The 21,533-nt window shown below is 38.9% G+C and overlaps 1 protein-coding gene across 1 annotated transcript in view; it reads left to right on the top strand.

The window, feature by feature from the left end:
- Nucleotides 1–18,976, top strand: part of MRPS5 (mitochondrial ribosomal protein S5) — a 38,246-nt gene extending 19,270 nt beyond the window's left edge. The window contains exons 6-11 of the mRNA XM_065732164.1: nt 7,090–7,180; nt 9,770–9,816; nt 10,309–10,366; nt 11,572–11,634; nt 18,087–18,223; nt 18,742–18,976. Of these exons, the coding sequence (XP_065588236.1) occupies nt 7,090–7,180; nt 9,770–9,816; nt 10,309–10,366; nt 11,572–11,634; nt 18,087–18,223; nt 18,742–18,966 (621 nt within the window). The 3' untranslated portion in view covers nt 18,967–18,976. The remainder of the gene's footprint in view (nt 1–7,089; nt 7,181–9,769; nt 9,817–10,308; nt 10,367–11,571; nt 11,635–18,086; nt 18,224–18,741) is intronic.
- The last annotated feature ends 2,557 nt before the right edge of the window (nt 18,977–21,533 follow it).

Below are 21,533 nucleotides of genomic sequence, written 5' to 3'. Positions count from 1 at the left end.
TGAGATCCTGGATTGTGCTTTTCATAAATTAAATTAAACCCTGTTACACAAATACTCAGGGGCATAAATCAATCCAGTGGCTTTGTGTTGAATGTAATTGCATAAACTTGTTCCTTTAGAGTGTAAGCAACTCTTCCTAAGCAACTCTCATGTTGCTTACTTACTCCAGATGAAATTGCTTGTAAGATTTGTCTCCCTTTCAGAGTTATCATCAAAATCTTACTTGCAATTAATATTTAACTACTTCATTATTGGAAAAAGTATGCATGTCTAGCTGCTGCATTGAAGAGACACTGCTTTAATTTCTAGCCATGATCTTAGAGCTGAGACCTTAACTGGGATCTGTGAGCATTCTCTGATAGACACATACCAAATCTGTGCTTAATACAAATGTTGACATCTTTCTGTCTCTGTGAAAAAGTGACTGTCCAATGAGTCAGTACACGCTTTAGTGTTGACTGTTTGTTGCTTAACTGTTGTCATTATCGTGGTTTTGCTCATTAAGCAGTTATATGAAATAATGTCTGTATTTTTAGACACTATTGTGGTTATACTGCTCTCTAGACACGGTGGTTATACTACTCCTGAGTTTGAATTTCTGTTTAAGTTTCACCCTCAGTGCTTAATCTTGTGTTCCACTCCCAAAGTTGACTAGTAATGCCTATGTGGGAAGGATCCGTACTTTCTCTGTACCACTACTGGGTACTGTCCCATAACAGTTTGTATTTATTTTAAAAACTAAGTTACTATTTAAGATCAACTTTGATTTGAATGAGGGAAGTGGTACTGCTACGCACAATTACAGATGAAATAACACACACTTGAAAATTAATGTGCAATCAGTTTTATTTTAGTTGAATGTTTGATTGGAACTCAGTACATTCCATGTGAAAATTCACAAGTAATGTATTTATGTTGACTGAAAAAGGAGTTGCAGGTATACCCAAAGGCTGATAATTGTTTTTCAGCAGTCTGAAAGCCCGTATATCAAAATGTAGAGGACAGGAGTGTATTATGTGCTTTTCACAGGGCTGTGTTCAGCCAACGTATCACAGTGCACGCAACTATTTGCCATAACTGCACTGTGCCCTCCCCATGTGCCAGTTTCACCCCTTGCCACTCATACACTGCTGTGTGGTCATTGGGAGCAATGGGTGAGTGCCTGAGATGGGCTATTGGTTGGACATGCCTGTCTTCGGGGCTTACTTTTATTTGCAAATTGGTTGAAAACGAAAGGGAGGCCTCCTTTTTCACCTTGGGCATGCTGCAGATACCTTACTAACAGTATCGTGTCTGGCCATGAAGTCCCATTCTCCATAATCTAAAGGAAGGGAGGGAATTGTGAACTTTAGTCCTGCTTCCTAAATGTAATAAGAAAATGGATTTCACCTCTCTCATGGTTGTCTGCTTCCCAAGTGTCCCAGCTGTCAAATGCTTTAAAACCATTTGAAGTGTTTTGCTGTCTCAGGACTTGCCATGTAATTTACTGATTCTGATTTCATACTGAAGTTAATGTGGAATAAGATTTGATTTTTTAGGTTGTACTTCTGCTATAGTTGTTGCAGATAAGTGTTATAACTTTAATGAGCCCTGCAGGTCATAGTGTTTTCAATTAGTTGAGACATCATATTGGAGAGAAGTGGCTGTTCCTCTGTCACTGTGACAACTCCCAGGCGGCTGCCAGTTCAGGTACTTCATTAGATGTTTACTGAATTAGGTTCTTCTGTGTCTGGGTAATTATTTACTGTTAAATACATTAGGTTAAATAACAAAAAAATTGATTGCTATGCAGCACTTCCCTGTGCTGTAGTAGTCTTTCACTGCTTCATTATATCTGAGTAATAAAAAAAGCATTTAAGAAACAGGCTAGGGATACACTGTTAAGATGTTGCCTCAGATGTGATAAAATAGGAGTGGATTTGTAGTAAAATACAGCTGCAAAAATACAAGGGCTGCTCCAAAAGTAATGCCTCTGCTGTTATTATATTGTCCCAAGTTGTCAGAGGTGGATGTTGGTGTTATGGCAGTAGAGGCTGATCCTGATAAGGATTATGGGGTGGCAACATGTGAATTCTCTATTGAAGAAAAAGTTCAAGATGTAGCCCTTTGTGGGTAAGGTGATGCACGCTATTTTTTAGTTTAGGAAAGGGATGATTCTGCTGGATTTCCTGGAACCTAGGCAGACTATGAGCTCTAATCCCTACATTGCTGACACTGGTTAAGATGAAGGCTCAAACTTCCAGAGCCAGACTGGGGAAGAAGATGGCACAATAATACCAGGCCCTATATCAGTTTGAAGACTGTGGAGTACACTGCCCATCTTGGCTGCACTGTCCTGCCAAGTCCTGTCTTCAGTGTTTTTAAACGGATCATTACAGAAGGTACATGGAACTGTGGAGAGATACCGGTAGGGAATATGAACATAGAGAAGATGTCTAGCTGTTTTACACGGTAGTAACATGTTTTACATCCACTAAACAAGTATGAATTGCCTAGATGTAGCAGGGAATCATAAGCAGAATATAAACCATAGTTTCAACTTTGTATGAAGTAGCAAGAAAAGCTGTTCATACATGGTTGCTCTAAGAGTGCAGAATTATTCTTGGTAGATTTAACACTTGTGACAAAAAGATAATTCCTTAAGGCACAGTCAAAAGCCTTCATAAATAATCATTTGAAGTTGTTTTCTAGCTATTGTTTTTGTTAAGGGCACAACAGAAAAGCTTTATGAAAGGGAATGCTGCTTGAAATTACAGTGTCTGAGATCTATTGCTTGACATCCTTGACTGAAAAATTATATGGTATAAGTGATACTCTGAGTAATAGTTTACTTAAAGTGAGATGTTGGCACAAATGTATTTTGGGGTTGTAGAGATGTAGATTTTGATTTTTAGAACTGCAGGCAAATTTTACGCTCCAAGGACGACACCAGCGATGTCTTCTGACTGACAATGAAACTTACCAGACGGTTTCTATGATGATAGCACTTGGAAGCAGCTGTTATAGGAAAGAATGAGGGTTCTGAGAGGAAATGTAAATGTGCACTAACATTTCTTCAGGTTGGATATCAGGAAAAAGTTAATCATCGAGAAGGGTAGTCAGGCACTGTCTCAGGCTGCCTGGGGCAGTGGCCATGGCACTGAGCTTGCCGGAGTTGAAGCATCTGGGCAAAGCTCTTGGTCACGTGGTCTGATTTTTTTTTTTGGATGGCCCTGTTTGGAGCCAGGAGTTGGAAGAGACTCATAAGGATCACCAAATCCAACTCAGAGTATTCTGTGATTTTTTGTTTTAATTTTTTTCTGATGGTCTGTGTGTTCTTAGAGTTTTGGCATTGCTCCCTGCAACTGCAGTTACCCTATGAAAAGAAAGTGAAGTCCCCTCAGATATAGTGTGGGGCTTCAAGAATCATGCTTGGATGTGAGCTGTAGAATGAACCCACGTTAAGACCTGTTCTGTGTCAGTAGGGCTTTTGGGTTGCATCATTTTATCTAGTGAGCTATGAAGGAGAATTTTATGCACGTAACGGGAAGATTATCAGCACTAACCTGAGTTCATCTATAGTTTCTCTGCAAATTGGACTCATTTCTAATGTGGATGAGAATTGTGCCTAGGATTTCTCCCAAAGCTGAGATGAGTCAGCTTTTGTGGAAAAAATCCTCCAGTATCTGATTAAAAACTTTCATATGATTTGTTCAACAAGGGGCAGAGGAGTCCATTTCTGTGTAGTGGTTCTTGTGCTCACTGTATGCAGTAAGCACGCAGGGTATGGATGCACAGTGGACAGGATGGCTGAGGCCTCCCCTCAGCCTCTTATTCTCTAGGCTGAACAAACCAAGGGACCTCAGCTGCTACTCATACATCTTCCTTTCTGGACCCTTCACCATCTTCGTAGCTCTCCTTTGGATGCTCTGTAATAGTTATATGTCCTTATATTTTGCTTTGCTACTGATTGCACCTGAGGAAGCATTTCTTTTCTGAAAGAGTGGTCAGGCACTGGAATGGCCTGCCTAGGGAGGTGGTTGAGGCACCATCCCTAGCGCTGTTCAAGAAGCGTTTAGATGAGGTGCTAAAGGACTTAATTTAGTAGTTGGGTAGAGATAGTGATAGGAGGATGGTTGGACTAGATGATCTTATAGGTCCTTTCCAACCTTATGAACTTATGAACTTATGATTGAATCTGCAAACAAGAAAGCAGCAGCCATATCCCTCAGCCCAGCTTCAGCTGCAGGAGGTGGTGGCCACTCTGAATGTGCATAACACTGTTCTACTTGTTGGACCTGTGAGCATAGCAGCCTGACCTCAGTTGCGTTACTGGATTCATCTTTATCTCCTTATCAGACCAAACTGATATTTCCTTTAGAAGAGTAGAGTAGTAGAAGACAGACTAATTACCTTCTGATGCACTTACCCTGCCACTGTCCACCACGTGCGTGCTTTCAAGGAAAGTATCTCAGTCTTATCACTTGTCAGCAGCACTGGTTTTGCCCTGCAGCTAGCTTGTGCAGTTTTAATCATGGAATTGTAGAATTGCTTAGGTTAGAAAAGACAAAGCATCAAGTCCAACCACAACCTAACCATACTACTCTAACTCTAACAGCCCACCACTGTAAATTATGTCTCTGAGCACCACATCCAGATGGGTTTTTGATACTGTAGTTTTATGTTATACCTTAGAGTGGTATGCATCTCCTTTATCCTTGGTGCTTTTCACAGAGAAGAGAAGGGTGATATAGACACAATCTAGCTAACGTGGGCTCAATTTTTGTTTATAGGACATGCAGCTTTTTTACTTTATCCTTTCAAGTTTACTGACTTCCAGAGCCTTTTAGCTGTATGCCTCCCTAGGATCACTTGCATGAAAAGGATTTTCTTTTAGCACCCTGCTCTTGTTTTATTTTGTATCACCTTGTACCTTAGTATTGGACCAGAGGATCTTCTGCCATGAGATCAACCTGCATGGGCGCTCTCATCAGCAGCAAGGGAGTAGCAGTTGTCCCAGGTGTGGCCCCAAGGTGCCCAGGTTGTGCTTCATAGTAAGGAGGGCTTTCCGTGGGTGATCAGTTTGTCTTATCAGTCATGTACTGTTTTTTCTTTTTCACAAGAGGGAAAACTAACGAAGTGTTGGGCTTTTTTCTTGCTTTTAGCACATTACAACAAGCTGTTAAGTGTTTGAAATCACAGTAATCCTTAGCTTGTAATAATGGTGGAAGGACTGCAGCATCCTTCCATGCTTCTAACTCCATGTTTGACATTTTGCGTGCTATCCTTCTTGAGGAATGCTTGAAGTGGTTTCATTCTGCATTTCAGATGGAAGAATAGTATCTCTGTTCTTGAAAGCAAGCTTTATCTGCATTGTTGCCACTGAATAATGGAAATGGAGACAGTCAATTTGAGACACTGTGATTAAGGTTGAGCATGTGTGTTTTGGAATTTAATAAATTGACTTTGAATCTAGCTTGAATTGCAGTCTAGCAAATAAGGGTAATTGCGTCTTAGTTTCAGTGGCAATTTCAGAGGTCATGCTGTTTTAAAAGTGGCAAGCTGTTACATTGTGTATTAATTAATTCCAGTGCTGCTTAATGATGTGCTTTCAGTTGCATTGCTTTAACGACAAAATGGAAGGGAAGCACTTCTGAATGCACTCCAGCAGAGCACTGATCACTTTGATGTAAGGAGGCACGGGGTTGTGCAGGGAGAATCTAAGGACACAGTTGTTCCAGCAGCCATGGCTGCCTGGGCACATTATCAATCCTGAAAAACCTTTACAGCATTTCAGGAGAGATGCAATAGCACTGATTGTGATGGGTGACTGAACACATTTTCCTTCAAAGCTGCTCAGAAACAGCTGACAAGTGCAGTTTTAGGTAGAGGCCACAGGAGAAGCTCGTTGCATGGGTCTTTCCTGCCACCTTCTGGAGAGGGTAAAGAATTTTTGAGTTGATTTTTACAAACATCACATTATTTATTCTTGACAATATGCATGCCAGCCTTTCATTGTATAAAGTATGTATTTAGATTGCTCTGCACAAACTTTTGTCTTCCACTGCCAAAAACAGTGTTCTTTCAGTGCTTCTGGAGAGAGCATCACTGCTTCAATCTCGTCCTTTCATCGTTATTTTGCATTTTCTGTAAATAACCTATTTCTGCAGGTACTTCCATCATGGAGTGCTTGTGTTTTAGCTTGCTCTTGTAAGCAGTAAGATTGCAGAAGGAATAAAAGCTTGCAGTAAGTAATTAGTAAAGCTGATTATTCTTAGAAGCAGTCTCTAAAGCTTGCACATTGAATTTAGCAACGTCTTTATTTTAATAAAAGCATGAGTGGAATTTTTCAGAAGTACTTAGTCCTAATCTGTACCCCATGTTGTCAGAGGATTTTGTCTTATTGTTAGTTTCAGTAAGACTGTTGAAGTCATATTGTAATAATTTCCTTTCAAATAAGAAAATACAACCAGAGTAGCCTACTGAATGATTATGTATGGGGAAAACTGAGATGAGCTGCTTAGTTTCTACACTAACAGTGAATATTTAAGTTAGCTCTTGTAACATGGAAAAGCCATACTGGGGCTTCAGGAAAGCAGAAAGCAAATTTCTTTTGATAAACACACACAGACATGCATAATAACATAATGAGGAACCAAGAAATAAAAGTATTCAGCTAATTCATGCCGCAGAACAGGTGTTAAGTGGACAAAGGACCTCTGAGAAGGTGTTAGACCATGGCTGTCCAACCTTTTGGTTTGCCTGGGTCTCATTGAACGAAGAGGAATTGACTTGTGCTGCATAATAAATACAGCTTATGTAATGTTGAACTACTGTCTGTTGTACAGCTAAATGCAACAGAGGGAATATTTTAGTGAGAGTATTGAAATAACTTCTTGTGTGTCTTGGGAAAGATTTTTAGCAGCTGTTATTTAATGTCTTCAAACCAGTGTGCTGCTGCATTTGTTGCTCACTGGCAAAGGCAGTATATATTGGAGCACTTCATTACAAACTTGCAATTCCTCTTTAGTAAACAGAATCTCTGTAAAAATAAATAAATATAATGCAGTTGGATTGCGTTGTGATAAGATGCTTTGTTTCTTTCTTCAGGTGAAAAATGTGTTTTGTATGAAGGCGAAGGAAGGCAGAAAAAAATCAATACGTGCTTTAGTGGCTGTTGGAAATGGTAAAGGGGCTGCAGGTACGTGTGTTTGCTGTTTGTAATGGAACTTCCAAAGATGTGAGGATTTGAAGAGACTTTGTACACCAGAAAAAAAATGCATTTTTCTGTTTAGTTATTATTATTTTCTTCCTTAGACATGAGGATAGTTCTCTGTAAGTATTACTGCTTTCAGTTAGAAAGTACCAGCTGACTTACTGGTACTCTTAGGTAGCATGAACTACCTTGATTCAGAAGTTTGTCATTAATCTGTTAAATCAGAAGACCACGGATATGCTTCAGACTCCTCAGGAAGCTCTCTTTATTGAAGTTAATCCTAAAAAAGGCCATCAGTCCTACAGATTTCATGTTTATACTTCTAAGGAAAAAGAATACTCGTGGCTGTTTGAGTCTATTCCTGTAATAACTTCAGTGATCTGCAATGTGACCCATTTATAGGTTTTCTCTGTTACAATTCTTTATAAAGGTCTTTTCAGCAAGCTGTTTTAAAGTCCAACCATGGAAATGCTCTCTATGGCATAAAGGAAATGGGACTAATCAAAAGAAAAATGGTATTATGAAATATCTAATAATACAAGCTATGAGCTGAGCTCTTTTCTTTCTCATCACAGGCTGGAGAAAGAATTCTGATCAGGGGGATTCAGTTGAGTTTTGTTCTCCTTGTACAGAAGTATTTAAGCACAATTATGCTGAACAGTTGCTCTAGTCAAGCTATCTCTAGAAGTAATCATACCAATAGGGTCCCATCTAATATTATGGTACTGTTTAATATCACTTAGAGCAATGACACAGATGTTGCTCTCCTTAGAAGCTTGGAAAATGTTCTTAAATAACTAATTGCAATTCCTACTTCAAGTAAAATGCTTAACAGTCTTGGCCAGAAAAGCCTTTGAGATGGTTAGAGTCAGTCTTTATAAAATGAGGAGAACAAGAATTGCACTCTACCACAGTTTCTTAAGGGATTGTGTGGAGTGAAGCTGCAAGAAAAATACCCCATTAGTTTAGCTCAGTCAGTTTCCACTGTTGATGAGGAAGTAGTTCACGTGTTAAGGTTACAGATTTTATAAAGGAGGAGATATAATTATAACAAACCGACAACAACAAAAAAGTGAGGTGAAAAAAAACCAAAACTGAAATTTGCCAAAAATGTTTCTGTGCAGAAATAAAGATTCTCCTTAAAAGAAAAAAGTGAATAGCTATAAAATAAATAATCCAAATAATAGAGACAGAATATGCGATGCTGACAGAATATAGGAAATTAAATTTGCATTGTTATGACTATACTAAAGAAAGTTCTATTTTCAGTATATGTTCAGAGCTTCCAACTCCTGTATGTAAATAGTCTTCTATTATGAGCTTGATAGATACCTTTGATGATGAGATGTATGTAGGAACTTTATTAAGACAACTTTATTTCCAGTTGGGTACAGTTTTTCATGAAAATTTTTTTTTCATGAAACATCATCATGTCCTTAAAGGGACTTTAATCCTAGATTAAGAATGATTGAATTGAGCTTCCCCAAGTGATCACTTTTGGAGTTTTCTAATCCTTTGTGTGACTTCAGTGTTAATACATTATTAATGAGGTGTGTTTGTGTGTGTGTGTGCTTTAAAGGATAGCAGTTCCCTTGCATTTTCTTCTACAGGAGTTAAAAAGTGATGGAAAACTCCTGGGTGTATGGTATGTGCGTAGGGAAAACTGTTTTATCAAGTGTTAGCTGATGACAAGTGCTACCCTTGGCCTTCTGTTCTTAGACTATCATCTTCCAGACTTGTGGTGATGTCCTCTATTCTTGCAGCAACACAGTAGTTGAGATGCTTTCTCTTCCAGTCCATTTCTCTTGTAATATCTGCAAGAAATTAGTGAGCCTATGTTGGCCAACAAGTCCAACTCAGTTGATTTTTTGTTTATATGGGGCTCCATGATACAGAAAACTCTCAGCCCCAGTGGACACAACAGAAACATCAAAAGAACAGAAAAGCTAAATAAATAAATATTTTTAACTCAATCTGTCTGATAGTATGGGACTTTCAAGTTCATAAAAAATGATTGTCTCCTATTCATTCCACGCATTCAGTTGATGCCCCGCTTTTTTTCCCCTATTCTTTAGGAGTATTTATTTCACAAATATACAATTCTGTTTATAAATCCCATTTTTAATGTTCCCTATTTTGCTGATATAAACCCATTCTCCTCTGTTTCTAGGGCTTTCGAGATGCCATTTGTACAGATGTAGCTGATGTCTGTCAGCTTCCTTTTTTCCTTCCTTCACTTGCTTCCTTTTAAACAGAAGGCTTTTTTTATTAGATGAAGCAACCATCTCTGTTCAGTTGTTTGAAACATGTATAGAGCAAATACAAGAATTAAGCCATATCTTTGTTTAACAACAAGCTATTGACATCAAATCATTAGATATTCATAACTTCTTACTTTCTAAATTTGGTTTTCTCTGGTACTTTTTCTGAGTGTGTTCTATGTAATGGAACAGAAATAACAAGAAGTAGTCTTGTTTGTGAAATTCATTGTGTTGTTTTTTTTTCCCCTTCTTTCTCAAGACATTACTTCATGTATCATAGAATTTCTCAGTAATAAAATATTCTTTCTTTCAGGTTTTGCATTGGGGAAAGCAGGTGACAGGATGAATGCTTTACGGAAAGTATGTTGATTAAAAGCAAGTACAAATATTTCATACAAAAATATAACATTTTTAAATTATTGGTATATTTGTAGTCTACGCAAACACGTAAAACCATGTATGCATACAATCTGCTTATTGAATGGTGTGTAGGACTTTGTCTTCTGTGTCTATAATGTCTTATGGCTCCTTTAGGCTTCAAATATTTACTTATCCATCCACCTTAATTTAGTTTGTTTCAGTGGTCAACAAAACTTATCAAAATAGCAATGCTAAAATATTCAGTAAGTTGTTGGTACCCTGTGAAATCCTTTGAAATGTTCAGTCTATTAGGAGGGGACAGTTAATTAACTCAAATGTTTTCATTTTAATAAAGTAAATGGATTAGATCTGTCAAACCTGATTTCTTTATTTTTTCTTGCTTTTTTTCCTATCAAGTTAACTAAACAATGCTTTGAATCCCAATACTTGATATACATATTCAAGGAAAAACTTTTCTTTTTTGTTTTCTAGGCAAAGAACAGAGCAATACAGAGCTTACATTTTATAGAACTATATCAGAACCACACAAGTAAGTAGTATTCTTTTTGACTCTTCAGCTTTTCAATGATCAATAAATACGCTGCTTAAAGCTGTTTGGATCTAGTTGCAAAGTGTAAAGAGATAACTAGAGCCTTTTTGGTTTAATTCATTGTATTTTTATTTGTGTATTAGTTTCTTCAGTGTACTTTACGAAATACTAGCCCCAGATTGTTTTAGCTAGACAGCAGTAGACAGTCCACTGTGTAAAATAAACCACTAACTGCAGTGAATATCCGTTTAGCACTTCTCTTTCACTCAGGTTTGTATCAACAGTTCTAGGATGATCCATGAAGTAGAATTATGAAATTTTAACAGAACATAAGCAGATTCTGCTAAAATATTGTTGAGAGATTTCTATTCTCCTATTCTATTCTGCTGGAATGTTTAATGTGTAGTATTTCAGGCTTTTTAAAAACATGTAGCAGTAATAGCAAGAGCTGATCTCTGCTGTAAAGATGTTAACTGTGGCTGGGCATCTCTACTCTACAGTGGACTTTACTGTTCTTTTTCCCTTTTGCCATTCAAAGATGATTCCCTGTTCATTCAATCCATGTATACAGAAAAGTCCCTGGAGGGCTAGAGAAGTCCACAGTGTGTTTCATGGTAGCTTTTTATGAATTCAGTTCAATAGCATACAGGTCTTTCTGATGTCAGGAGTGATATCAGTATACCAAATACTCAGTAGAGGGAAAAAAAAAAAAAGGAAGATGATACACCTTACAGTGACACATTTTTAACCAAGTTATTTATGTAGCTAAATGCTCAGTATAATACATCTTTGTCTTACAAATATGAAACTGCAGCTATCCTTGTGAGTCTGTTCCCTGACAGTTAATATTTTGCACTAATAAATTAGGGATTTGATTTAAAAACTAGTGGTGTTTTCCCTATGCATTCTATTCTTCTTAATATGGGCCATCTTTGCTGTTGTATAAGAATTCAGTATGCAGAGTCTGAGTCACTGAGTCAGATGTGTTCAGCAACCACCAGAGGAAATCAGTTTGGGGTTCCTTTTGAAGCAGGAAGACTGGGGTGGCAAATCTCTGTATAGAGAAATCAAAGACACCAAAGCCTGATAGGAAAATCTTAAGTTAAAAGCTGTGTTATCAAGAAAATCTAAACATAAGGAGGAATGTAAAATTGCATCTCAGAACTTAGTTTTAATGCCTTTGTGTGTTTTTTTTCCTACTGTAGTTTACCATGACATTGCAGTGAAATTTAAACGCACAAACATCCGCATGAAGAAGCAAAACAAAGGTAATTGAAGTTGCTTGAAATTTTGAAGTTTGATTAATCACCAACTGGTATTTATTTGATGAAGTTAAATCTGTGCAAATATTCATTTACTTCAGCATTTGATAGACTAGAAACAAAATAATACGTATCTGAAAATAACCAATGATAACCAATTGTCCTCAATTGGAAATACCTGCTGTTGACAGTATGGCTTTATTTTTGTGAATCAGGATTTGTCCCTTGTACAGTGGTGGGATCTCTGATGCTGGCTTTCTGCTGCCCTTCATGTTTCCCATTGCAATTAAAGATACTTTCAGTAGTAGTAAATCAGTGTCGATAGTTCTGAAGTTTGGCAACTTTGCATGTCTGTTGTCAACAATTCACCACAAGAGAAGACAGGCAACTTCACCCAGGCTTCCCTGATCAATGTACTGATTAAATACACCAGTAACTCATGGCAAATGTTCACATATTTATTTTCTCATAGGACCGTCTCCTAGTCAGTGGTTATAAGTAGTATTTAATTCCATCCTAAGTTATAAGACTTGTGTAATTTATATTAAATAGAGATGAGGAAGGTATCCTTGCACACAGACAGGTTTCTGTCTTTGCCATTGCTCATACTCCAAGCCAAAAAAAAAAAAAGACCCTGACTGCAACAGTACAGATTTTTATTTGGGGGGGAAGTTCTGTTACATTATCAGACTGGAAGCTGACAGATAGACATGGCTGCATTTTCCTCACAGCTTTATCAGAAGAGATGCGCAGCTTTCCATGCATCATCTGTCTGCTGTCACTGATAGCTTCCACCTAAATGCTGACCTTTTGAAGAGACATTACCTTGCCTTCAGAGCTGTTGTAATGTATGCTTTACCAACTGCTGAAAATGATGGGGGTATATCCAGAGCAACCTTGTAACTTGATGTCATGTTCTTCAGGATTGCAGTGTATGATTCTTACCATATGAAATAGTTTAGTGAAGTAATGGTTAGATTATTTCTAAAACACTGCAGTTTCTTGGTGTGACTTGTTTTACCTTCTGGGTTCTTCTCTTTTTGAAATTATTTATGGTGATATGAGGTCACTTCTTTGCATGATGCTTCGACTTTAACTTTTGCACATAGAATCATAGAAGGGGTTGGGTTGGAAGGGCCCTCAAGGGTCATCAAGTTCCAACCCCTCTGCCATAGGCAGGATTTTCAGCTGCCAGATCAAGTACTAGAAAAGGTTTGATTATATTTGTTTAGCTTAACTTTGCTTTCAAGATGGATAAAGCTGTTGCTTCATAGAAAACAGGTGTAGTTTGCTGCTGAGTGCCCTTAACCAATTTTAATATACAAACAGGTAACAAATCATCTACCTGACTACTTGTAATTCACTTCAGATTCATTACGATAAGACCTAAATCGCAAGAAAATGTAATGATTAACTCATTTATGAGAAACATAACATTCCAGTTAGAGCACTGTTACTGTGTTCACCAGCTTAATTCATTAATGTCTGTAGACTTTGAATAAGCTGAAACGCTGACATTTTTGATGTACTCCTTGATTATTTTTTTATCTGGTATTCTTCTGCGCTGTCACATTTGTAATATGAAAAGATTAATAATGTTTAGAGTTAGTAATGCATTTTGAAAATGTCCAAAATTTCTGTGAACTTCCAACAATTTTTATTAGATGACATTATTTTGATTCTGAGATCAGGGTTTTTTTTGCTCATTGTAACATTAAAATGTAGCACAGGCTTAGAGAAATCTTTACAAGTCAACAAGAACAAAGTTGACTGTATTATTTCCTGCAGTTCTGTATTTAAGGAGCTCTCATGGTTGAAAATTAAGCAATTTGGCCTATAATTTTTTTTAGGATAACCACTTTGAACTGAAGACTAAACTGCTATCTAAACTAGACTAATCTAAAAACTAATTTGCAATTTAGTATCATGAGGGAAAAACATGCAAGGAGCAATAGTAACGCAACTGACCTACCATTTAATTATGCACTTATAAATAATGCTTTCACTGTTCAGTGGAAAGGAAGATTCTCATTAGATACTGTTATTTTCTTCCAGTGGTGCACAGAATAAGACATACCTTCCAATCTCATCTATTGCAGTGTTTCTGAGCCTTAGAAATAGCACTGGTAGACTGTTCTTACCTTCTAATTAACATTACATAATCAGACTGTTGTCCTCTTTTATTTCCATTGTATCAGTCCCTTTGAGGGACCCTGTTTAAAAAAAGTCAGTCTCTCTCCTGGCTAAAATATTGGAATGCCTAAAGCCTTCTATTCTTGAGGCTAAACAAGCTCAGCACCCTCAGTCTCTCTTCACAGGGGAGGTGCTCCAGCCCTCATTTCAATGGCCTTCCTCTGGATCTGCTCTGACAGCTCCACGTCTTTCTTGTACTGGAGGCCCCAGACCTGGCTGCAGTACCTCCAGATGGGGCCTCACAAGGACAGAGCAGAGGGGGACAGTGCCCTCCCTCTCTCTGCTCCAACCCTTCTGTTGTTGCAGCCCACAATACAGTTGTCCTTCCAGGATGCAGGTGCACACTGCTGGCTCACAAACAGCTTTACATCCATGAGGGCCAAGTGCTTTCTCTGCAAGGCTGCTTTCAGTGAATTCTTTGCCCAGTCTGTATACGTATCTGGAATTGCCCCAAACCAAGTGCAACATCTTCCACTCGACCTTGTTGAAACTCATTAGGTTCCATAGGCCCAATTGTCAAGCTTGTCCAGTTCATCCCTTTGGATGGCATCCCTTCCTTTTCTTCTATTGACTGCATTGCTTTGCTTGGTGTCATTAGCAAACTTGCTTAGAGTGCACTTCATCCTACCGTGTGTCATTGATGGAGATGTTGAAGAGCACTGATCCCAGTATGAACCCACAGAGGACTCCTGTCATCTGCGTGGACATAGAGCCACTGACAACAACTCTCTGGCTACAATTGTTCAATCAATTCTTTATCCACCTAATAGTCCACTCATCAAATCAGTCTCTCTCCAAATTACAGATGGGGGAGGGAGAGGCTTCAGTGTGTGCTCAGAACTAAAAGCAGTATGTAAAATTGTCTGTTGAGATTTTAGGGATGGCATAGATAATCTTCTTCCTGTTTTTTTTTTTTTTTTCCTTAATACTTGACGTACTTTTTATATTATACTGTGAGGAAAGGGTTCATAGCAGCAGCAGGAGCTGGCTGTGATTTTAGTGCACTTAGGTGACTGGTAGATATACTGCAGAACAACATTTAGCTTGAGTTTGATAAGCTTACTGAGGGCTTAGGACTTGGTGTCTGCCACCAGTCCAAATCACTGCCATTTCTGGAATGTTCCAACTGGATGGAAACTGTCTGTGCTGCAGAACATGTTGCTTTTTGGAGTATGGAGAGCTTTTAATCTTTGTCTGGGACCTTGATGTACAAATAAAGGAGTAATGAGAATAATTTAGCTAGCCAAATTGGCATGTTTCATAGGGTACATCAGTTCCTAACGTGAATTAATGAGGGGAAATACAAAACAGTTAGTCAAATCACAGAATCCTAGAGTGGTTTGAGTTGGAAGTCCGTCTGGTTCCGATCCCATCTCCGTGGTTAAGAACACTTTCCACTAGGTCATCTTCCTCAGGACCCCCATCCACCCTGGCTTTGAATGCTACCAGCATGGGGTATCCACAGCTTCATTGGGCAGCCTGTGTCAGAGCCTCCCTACCCTCATCATAAAGAATTTCCTCCTAATGTCTACTATCAGCCTGCTCTCTTTTAAACTGTTGCCCCTTGTCTTATTGCTGCTTGCCCTGATAAAGACTCCCCCCCAATCTTTGAAGACCCTTTTAGGTACTGGAAGGCTGCAATGAAGTCTTCCAGGAGCCTTCTCCAATCTGAACAACTCCAGCCCTCTCAGCCTATCAGTATGCTTACATGGCTGTAAAGCCCAGCTCTGATACCCTATAGCTGTAATTAATATGCATGAAAAAAATAGAGTTATTCATAGTTTCTGCATTAGTCCATCTTTGATAAGATTCCTTCTGTTTGCTGATAACATTGCAATTATATGGTTATATATGCCGAAGCCTCTCACTTAGCATAATTCCATCTGGCAAATTGCTATGTTCATTATGTTTCCAGTTTCTGTGCATGGGACTCAGGCAGTGACCTCAACAAAGCTTAGGTTTTAAGAGAAAAAATAAAGTCACCATTATAATTAAATGTCCTTTTCTTTATTCCTAATCCCTGTAAAATGTAGAAAACCTCTGCCATACAATCAGGATTACCTATTAAACAAGTAGAAATACAAGTTTCAAGAGTTAGGTAGCACGAACATTTGAATGTGAACTTAGCATAGTATCTTTATATGGACTGGAGTAGGTTTTCTCTTTCTGAACTCTTGTTGATGGCTGCCCAGAAAAGCTAATGTAGGTTGCCCATCGTAGCTTGTATTAGTTAGGAGGACTGCATTTTAAATGCTTTTCTCGATTACCTTTTTATCAAAAATCAGTGTGAGGAAGTTAGTTATGTTTTAAGTGCCCTTATCCTCTTACGTAGTCCCCCCGAATTAAACCACAGTAATGCAGTCGGGGTGCCATAGGCAAGATAGAAAAGGTCTGAGCACAACTTGTACTCCACAGTGGAGTTTGTAATTGGAATCTTTTGCTTTTTTGTTTGGAATAAGTTTTGTTCAGTGACTGATGGACTAATTTGCTGGCTTCTGAGTTTCATGCATTAATAATCTGCAGAAACCTGATTGAATTGGTGTAGGAGAGAAGCAGTGATGCAAAACACAAGAAATAAAATGCTTTCAGTCACAGAAAATGAAACTTTGACAAGCAGCCGTCCAGAGATCACTCACATGTGTCTACACTTTGACTTTTATTGTAGCATGGAAAGCAATATTTTCTCAAAAGGCAGAACAAATGACTTTGAATGGTTATAGTTTATTTTCCAATTACAGGTTTAAAAAAAAAAAAAAGGAAATATTAGTGTTGTAAAACGTGCCATTGGAATAGGTTTTGGGTTTGTTTCCCTCATTTACTCCAGTAGTGTAACTGTTCCACTAAAACTAATCCACTGCAGAGTGGATTAATCAATAAACTGGCTTTTCAGCTTCTAAATAAAATGCATTAGAACTATCAGAAGCCAATTTATGAAGATTAATAGAGCTAGGCCACGTGAAACAAATCTCTCAGGGAGTAAGATTGGATGCCTCAAGAAATAACTCCTTCATTAAAATCTGGCAAGCATAAGAAACCATTTGTAATCTGTTAATACACTGTAATTATACCTATATATATATGTATAATATGACACTCTTGACTGGAGATAGAGCAAACTTCTGTTGTGTTTATGGATTTTGGAATTTGTTCATCTCTCCCTCTAACTCACCTACACATTCCAAGTTTAACCTGCTGGTTGCACTCGTGCACGTGTATTCTTTCAGCAATCTTAACTGCTTTCAAGAAGAAGAAAGCAAATGAGGGTCACTGCACTTGTTTGTTCTTTAGCCTTGATGCCACTTTTTGGGCCAAGAGAAAGGAAGCAGAGTCTGTTTAGACCAGATTTTCCTGCTGGAGCATTACTACCCTCATGGACTTTCCTTTACCTTGCTATCCCCTGCCCCCTTTCTCTACCTATACTTAGTTGGACAGCAGTGGGAGATGCCAACCTTGCTGCTTCTGTGGGCAGCAAGCCCTGGAGGTAGCAGTGTTTGAAGCATACTGGTTGTTTTGAGCTGTAACTTCATGGTAGGAAACTAGTTGAAATCCCTGTGTCATATGTGTGAACTAAGGCTTAAAGTCAGATTTACCATCATTAGGAGTTAGAACAGCTTTGGTTAAGTTGAAGTTGCAAAGGAAGCAGTTTTGAAGCTATTGTAAGTATTGTTTCTTAGAAGAGATTATATTGGTGTGGTTCTGGTTAGACCATCTCTCCTTGCAATGGCTTCATTTTAATATTCTTTTAAGTAACCTCAAGTCGTTTATTTTTATTAATTTTTTTTTTTTTTTAGTTTGGGGGTCATTTTATTATTTTTTAGTCGTTTATTCCCTGAGTAGGTGAAAGGAATTACCTTTTGTTTGTTGAATATTCTTGGGAGTGTCTGTTTGTAGAAGACTTCTAAAACTGCTAAGTGGCACTTCTAGAAAAGTAGAAAGCTACTTAAACCTGTGGTGTTAGAATAGTTCTTCGGATTGCCTTTTTTTAATAGTTTGAGTTTATGGGTGGTAACACTTTCATTCAGTTTTGCATATTGTTAGGTTGAGTGTATTTACTATGAAAAGAATGTGATCTTTGTTACCATGCCTGCAAAAATTGGGAAGAATGGTCTTCCCAGACTGGTTTTACCATTTTCAAGATAGATTAGTGCATTGTAACTCAACAGGTAACAGATGCATCTGAGAGATCTTAGTTCTGTTTTTCCTTAGCTAAGTTGTGTTTACAAGTAATCATGTAATGCTATTTTATACTTTTTTTTTCCTCACAGGGTATGGTCTTCATTGCCACCGAGCTATTATTACCATCTGCAAACTAATTGGCATTAAAGACATGTATGCCAAGGTTACTGGATCCAAAAACTTGATTAATATCACCAGAGCACTCTTCAAAGGATTGACAAATCAGGTAGATTACACCCCTGGTGGTGCTATTGATTAAATCAGAGGATGGAATGGGACTGTTATTGTAGTAGCTTGTGATCAAAAATGTTAGATTCTGCATTGGTGTACATTACTAATATGTCAGTGTGCATCCTTATTAGAAAGATGTACTTTTTCAGGCCAGGTCCTTTCCAGAATCAGTTTCTTCCAGGATAGCGTAGTAATGCTAGTTACCTGAATCCCTGCTGCTTATTATTAGCTCATTTGAAATCCACAAGGATCTGCCTGATGAGTCTTTCAGTTTACACAGTGTTGAAAATATCTATTGGTAAACATTTTTCCTACCTTACGTACTGTGTATATGTTTGACCTCAAGTAAACCGACATCATGCATCATTGCTCCTGAAGTTAATGTTGTCTTAGGGATGACTTAAACTGGGATCAGCCACAGGCAGGAAATACAGCAGCCTTTCTTGTAGTATTTATTAGCCTGGGACTTCTTAAAATAGTCTTGTCTTTCTCCTGCTCCCTCTCTGCTCCCAGGAGACTCACCAGCAGTTAGCAAATGAGAAAAACCTCTACGTGGTGGAGTTCCGGGAGGAGCAAGGCCCACTGCCCATTGTTGTGGCAACGCCCGAGGGGACTGTCCGTGAGGATCCTGAGCCTGAGGATGAGGTTCCAGACACTAAACTGGAGTGGTGTGAGGTGAAGGAAGCTCAAGGAATGAAGAAATCACCCTGGACAAATGTTAGACGGACTGTATGGTAAAAAAAAAAAAAAAAAAAACAACAAATAATAAATCATTAAGTTTGTTACAGCTGCATCTCTGAGCAGAAGAGAAAGCCCAGCCCAAATGGGCAGGCTTACATTCCAGAAGATGGCTACAGTAGATTTCATAACGTGTATGTTGCTGCTTCTGTTACAACCATTCAGCTACATTTTGCTTTCCCACAACTCTTCTGATGACTGTTCAACTAGGAACATTCAGGAGAAAGCAGCCAGTGGACGTGACTTTGACTGCAGGCATGCATTTACTTGATTTTTGCAGATATGTAATCAACAGATCTTGTGCTTCCTTCATGAACTCTTGGGAAACTACTGAAAATACAAGATTGTGGAAGCAATAAAAAATCCTCAGAATGAGTTTGGTGGGGGACTTGTTAGTGTCTTTTTTTTTTTTCAAAATGTTGATGTCTGGGAGACCTTGAAGAAAGCAGCAGTAGTGGGAGCCACTGTGTCTACTCTACTCTCCCTTTCACGGGCTTCAGAGTAGTGGGGCAACTGAAATCAAGAAGGTAGAAGGAGCTCAAAGGAGGTAGTCAAAATAATGAAGGGCAACAGCTGAATCTGTGTGAACACCATTCATGAAAGTGGATGAGTTCTCCAATTAAAGCAGAGCCCAAATATCAGAGGATATTAATCTCACAATCTCCTGTTTTAGCTGACAATTATGTGCAGCCCAAAACCTTCAGTTGCATCTTACAGAACTTTCCTTTGCATGTTTACTGGGATAGGACTGAGCTTTGTTCTCTGCCAATTTGTTATGGACAACAGTAATATCTTGGACCTTGTCCAAGATTTAGAAAGTGCTGCAACTATTGAGATTAAAGGAAAAAGTTAATGATGTGTACCAGCTTCTTGTCAGAGAAGGAGTAAACCCCTTCATGTAGTGGATCTCCAACTGAGGCGTGCAGAGGTAGGTGCTAGAAGGTAGGTCAGCTCAGTGGTTGGGAGATCCATCACTGAAGACCTGGAGGAGGTTTAAGGTTGTTCTTGAACCCACAGGATAGCCACTCATGGTTGAGCTCTGCCATGCATCTGAAGCAGTGCCTTTCCATTGCTGTCCTCAGTGTCAATGAGGTTTTGATGCTTCATTCTGTTAGTATGAGAGCAGAGTGGGGCTCATGTCATCCATGTGACGATCAGAAGTGGGGAATGGTCCAGAAGTTTGGCTAAGGAGAGAGAGAGAAGCAGACAGAGTAGACACACATCAAGCTCTTCTCCAGACCCATGTGGAACTTTGATACATCCATAGTTAGCTTTTGTGGGTTTTCCATTTTCCAAGATTATTCATCTTAATACAGATGCTTGTATAGATGTTTTAGCAAGCATAGAGTTTGCTCATCACTCACTGACAAAACTCACTGTAAAATGAGAAACATCAGGCTGTCCTGCGCTTTTTCATGCTGCTAATTGTAATTTCCTGTTAAATTTCTTTGCTTTCAGACAAAGCAAATTCTGCAGTTCAGGAGAGGATATAAGTGCTTCTAACTGAGTGCAGCCCTGGAGGCAAGGTAATTTAGGTACCTGTGTGCAAATATTTGCATAACCACTAACATTACAGTTAAGGCATTCTTCAGTTTAGCAAGAACAACTAAGATAACAATCTGGACTAGTTAATGAATGATGTATGTCTGTAATCTTATTTGCATCAGAGGACCTGAGGTTTTACATACCTTCAAGTGGCTGGTTTGTCTTTAACTACATAATGGTTGCCTAATCTCTGGAGTACATGCTTGCAGACCCTTGTTTTGCTGAGGAAACTGGATTTTAAGTGCTCCCCAAAAAGGTTGTTTATGTCTTTTTAAGTGAGCTCTTACCAGCCTACATCTTCAAGGGGAGTCTGCAGCTGGAGAAGATGTTAAGAGATTATGTGCTAGGGGTTCTACCTGACTTTTGCTTTTTAGGAAGTTATCTTTATCTATGGAGACATCCAGATCCCAAATGGATGTGGCCTAAGCAGCCTGGTGAAGCTTTGGGTGAACTCTGTTGTGAGCTGCCCAGCCTAGAGGGCATAACAGACCTCATACTGTACTGAGAGGATGGGAGGGCTTTGTGTGATGGGCAATGGAGATCTCAGAGTGCTTTTTTCCATTTTGTTTTTCTCTCATTCTTTCCCCTTGGAATATGTATGTTGCTGCAACTCACCTGCAGCTCTGCTGCACCTCCCTCTCACCCAGCTGTTCCTGGTTTAGGAACACTCATTTGCCTGCAAATTGGTTAGCTACATGGGACTAAACCTGGGGCCACACAGAGGGTTTCAGAACCATAGTGCTGCTTCATAAGATGTTCATATTGATACTCTTGACCCCCTGGTAGTCCTTCTGTCTGTCCAGCTCTCCCTAGGCAGAGGCTTGCCTGGGTTTCTCCATCCCAATCCCAAGCCTGCACCCTCAGGCAGGCCCAGAGGAGGGGCAGAGACCAATGAACCAGTGCAGGCTGGTGCAAACTGGCATGCTGCATGGAAAAGAACAGTAAAGCAGGGCGATTTGGGGATGGGACAGAGCTAAGTGACTTGACACTGTCTGCAAATGGGATGGTCGTATTGCACATGG

The sequence above is a fragment of the Cyrtonyx montezumae genome, unplaced genomic scaffold, assembly GCF_038088225.1.
Source record: "Cyrtonyx montezumae isolate F1298 unplaced genomic scaffold, pur_monq_1.0 scaffold_0, whole genome shotgun sequence".
NCBI lineage: Eukaryota > Metazoa > Chordata > Aves > Galliformes > Odontophoridae > Cyrtonyx > Cyrtonyx montezumae.
This window is presented reverse-complemented; position numbering and strand designations above follow the sequence as displayed.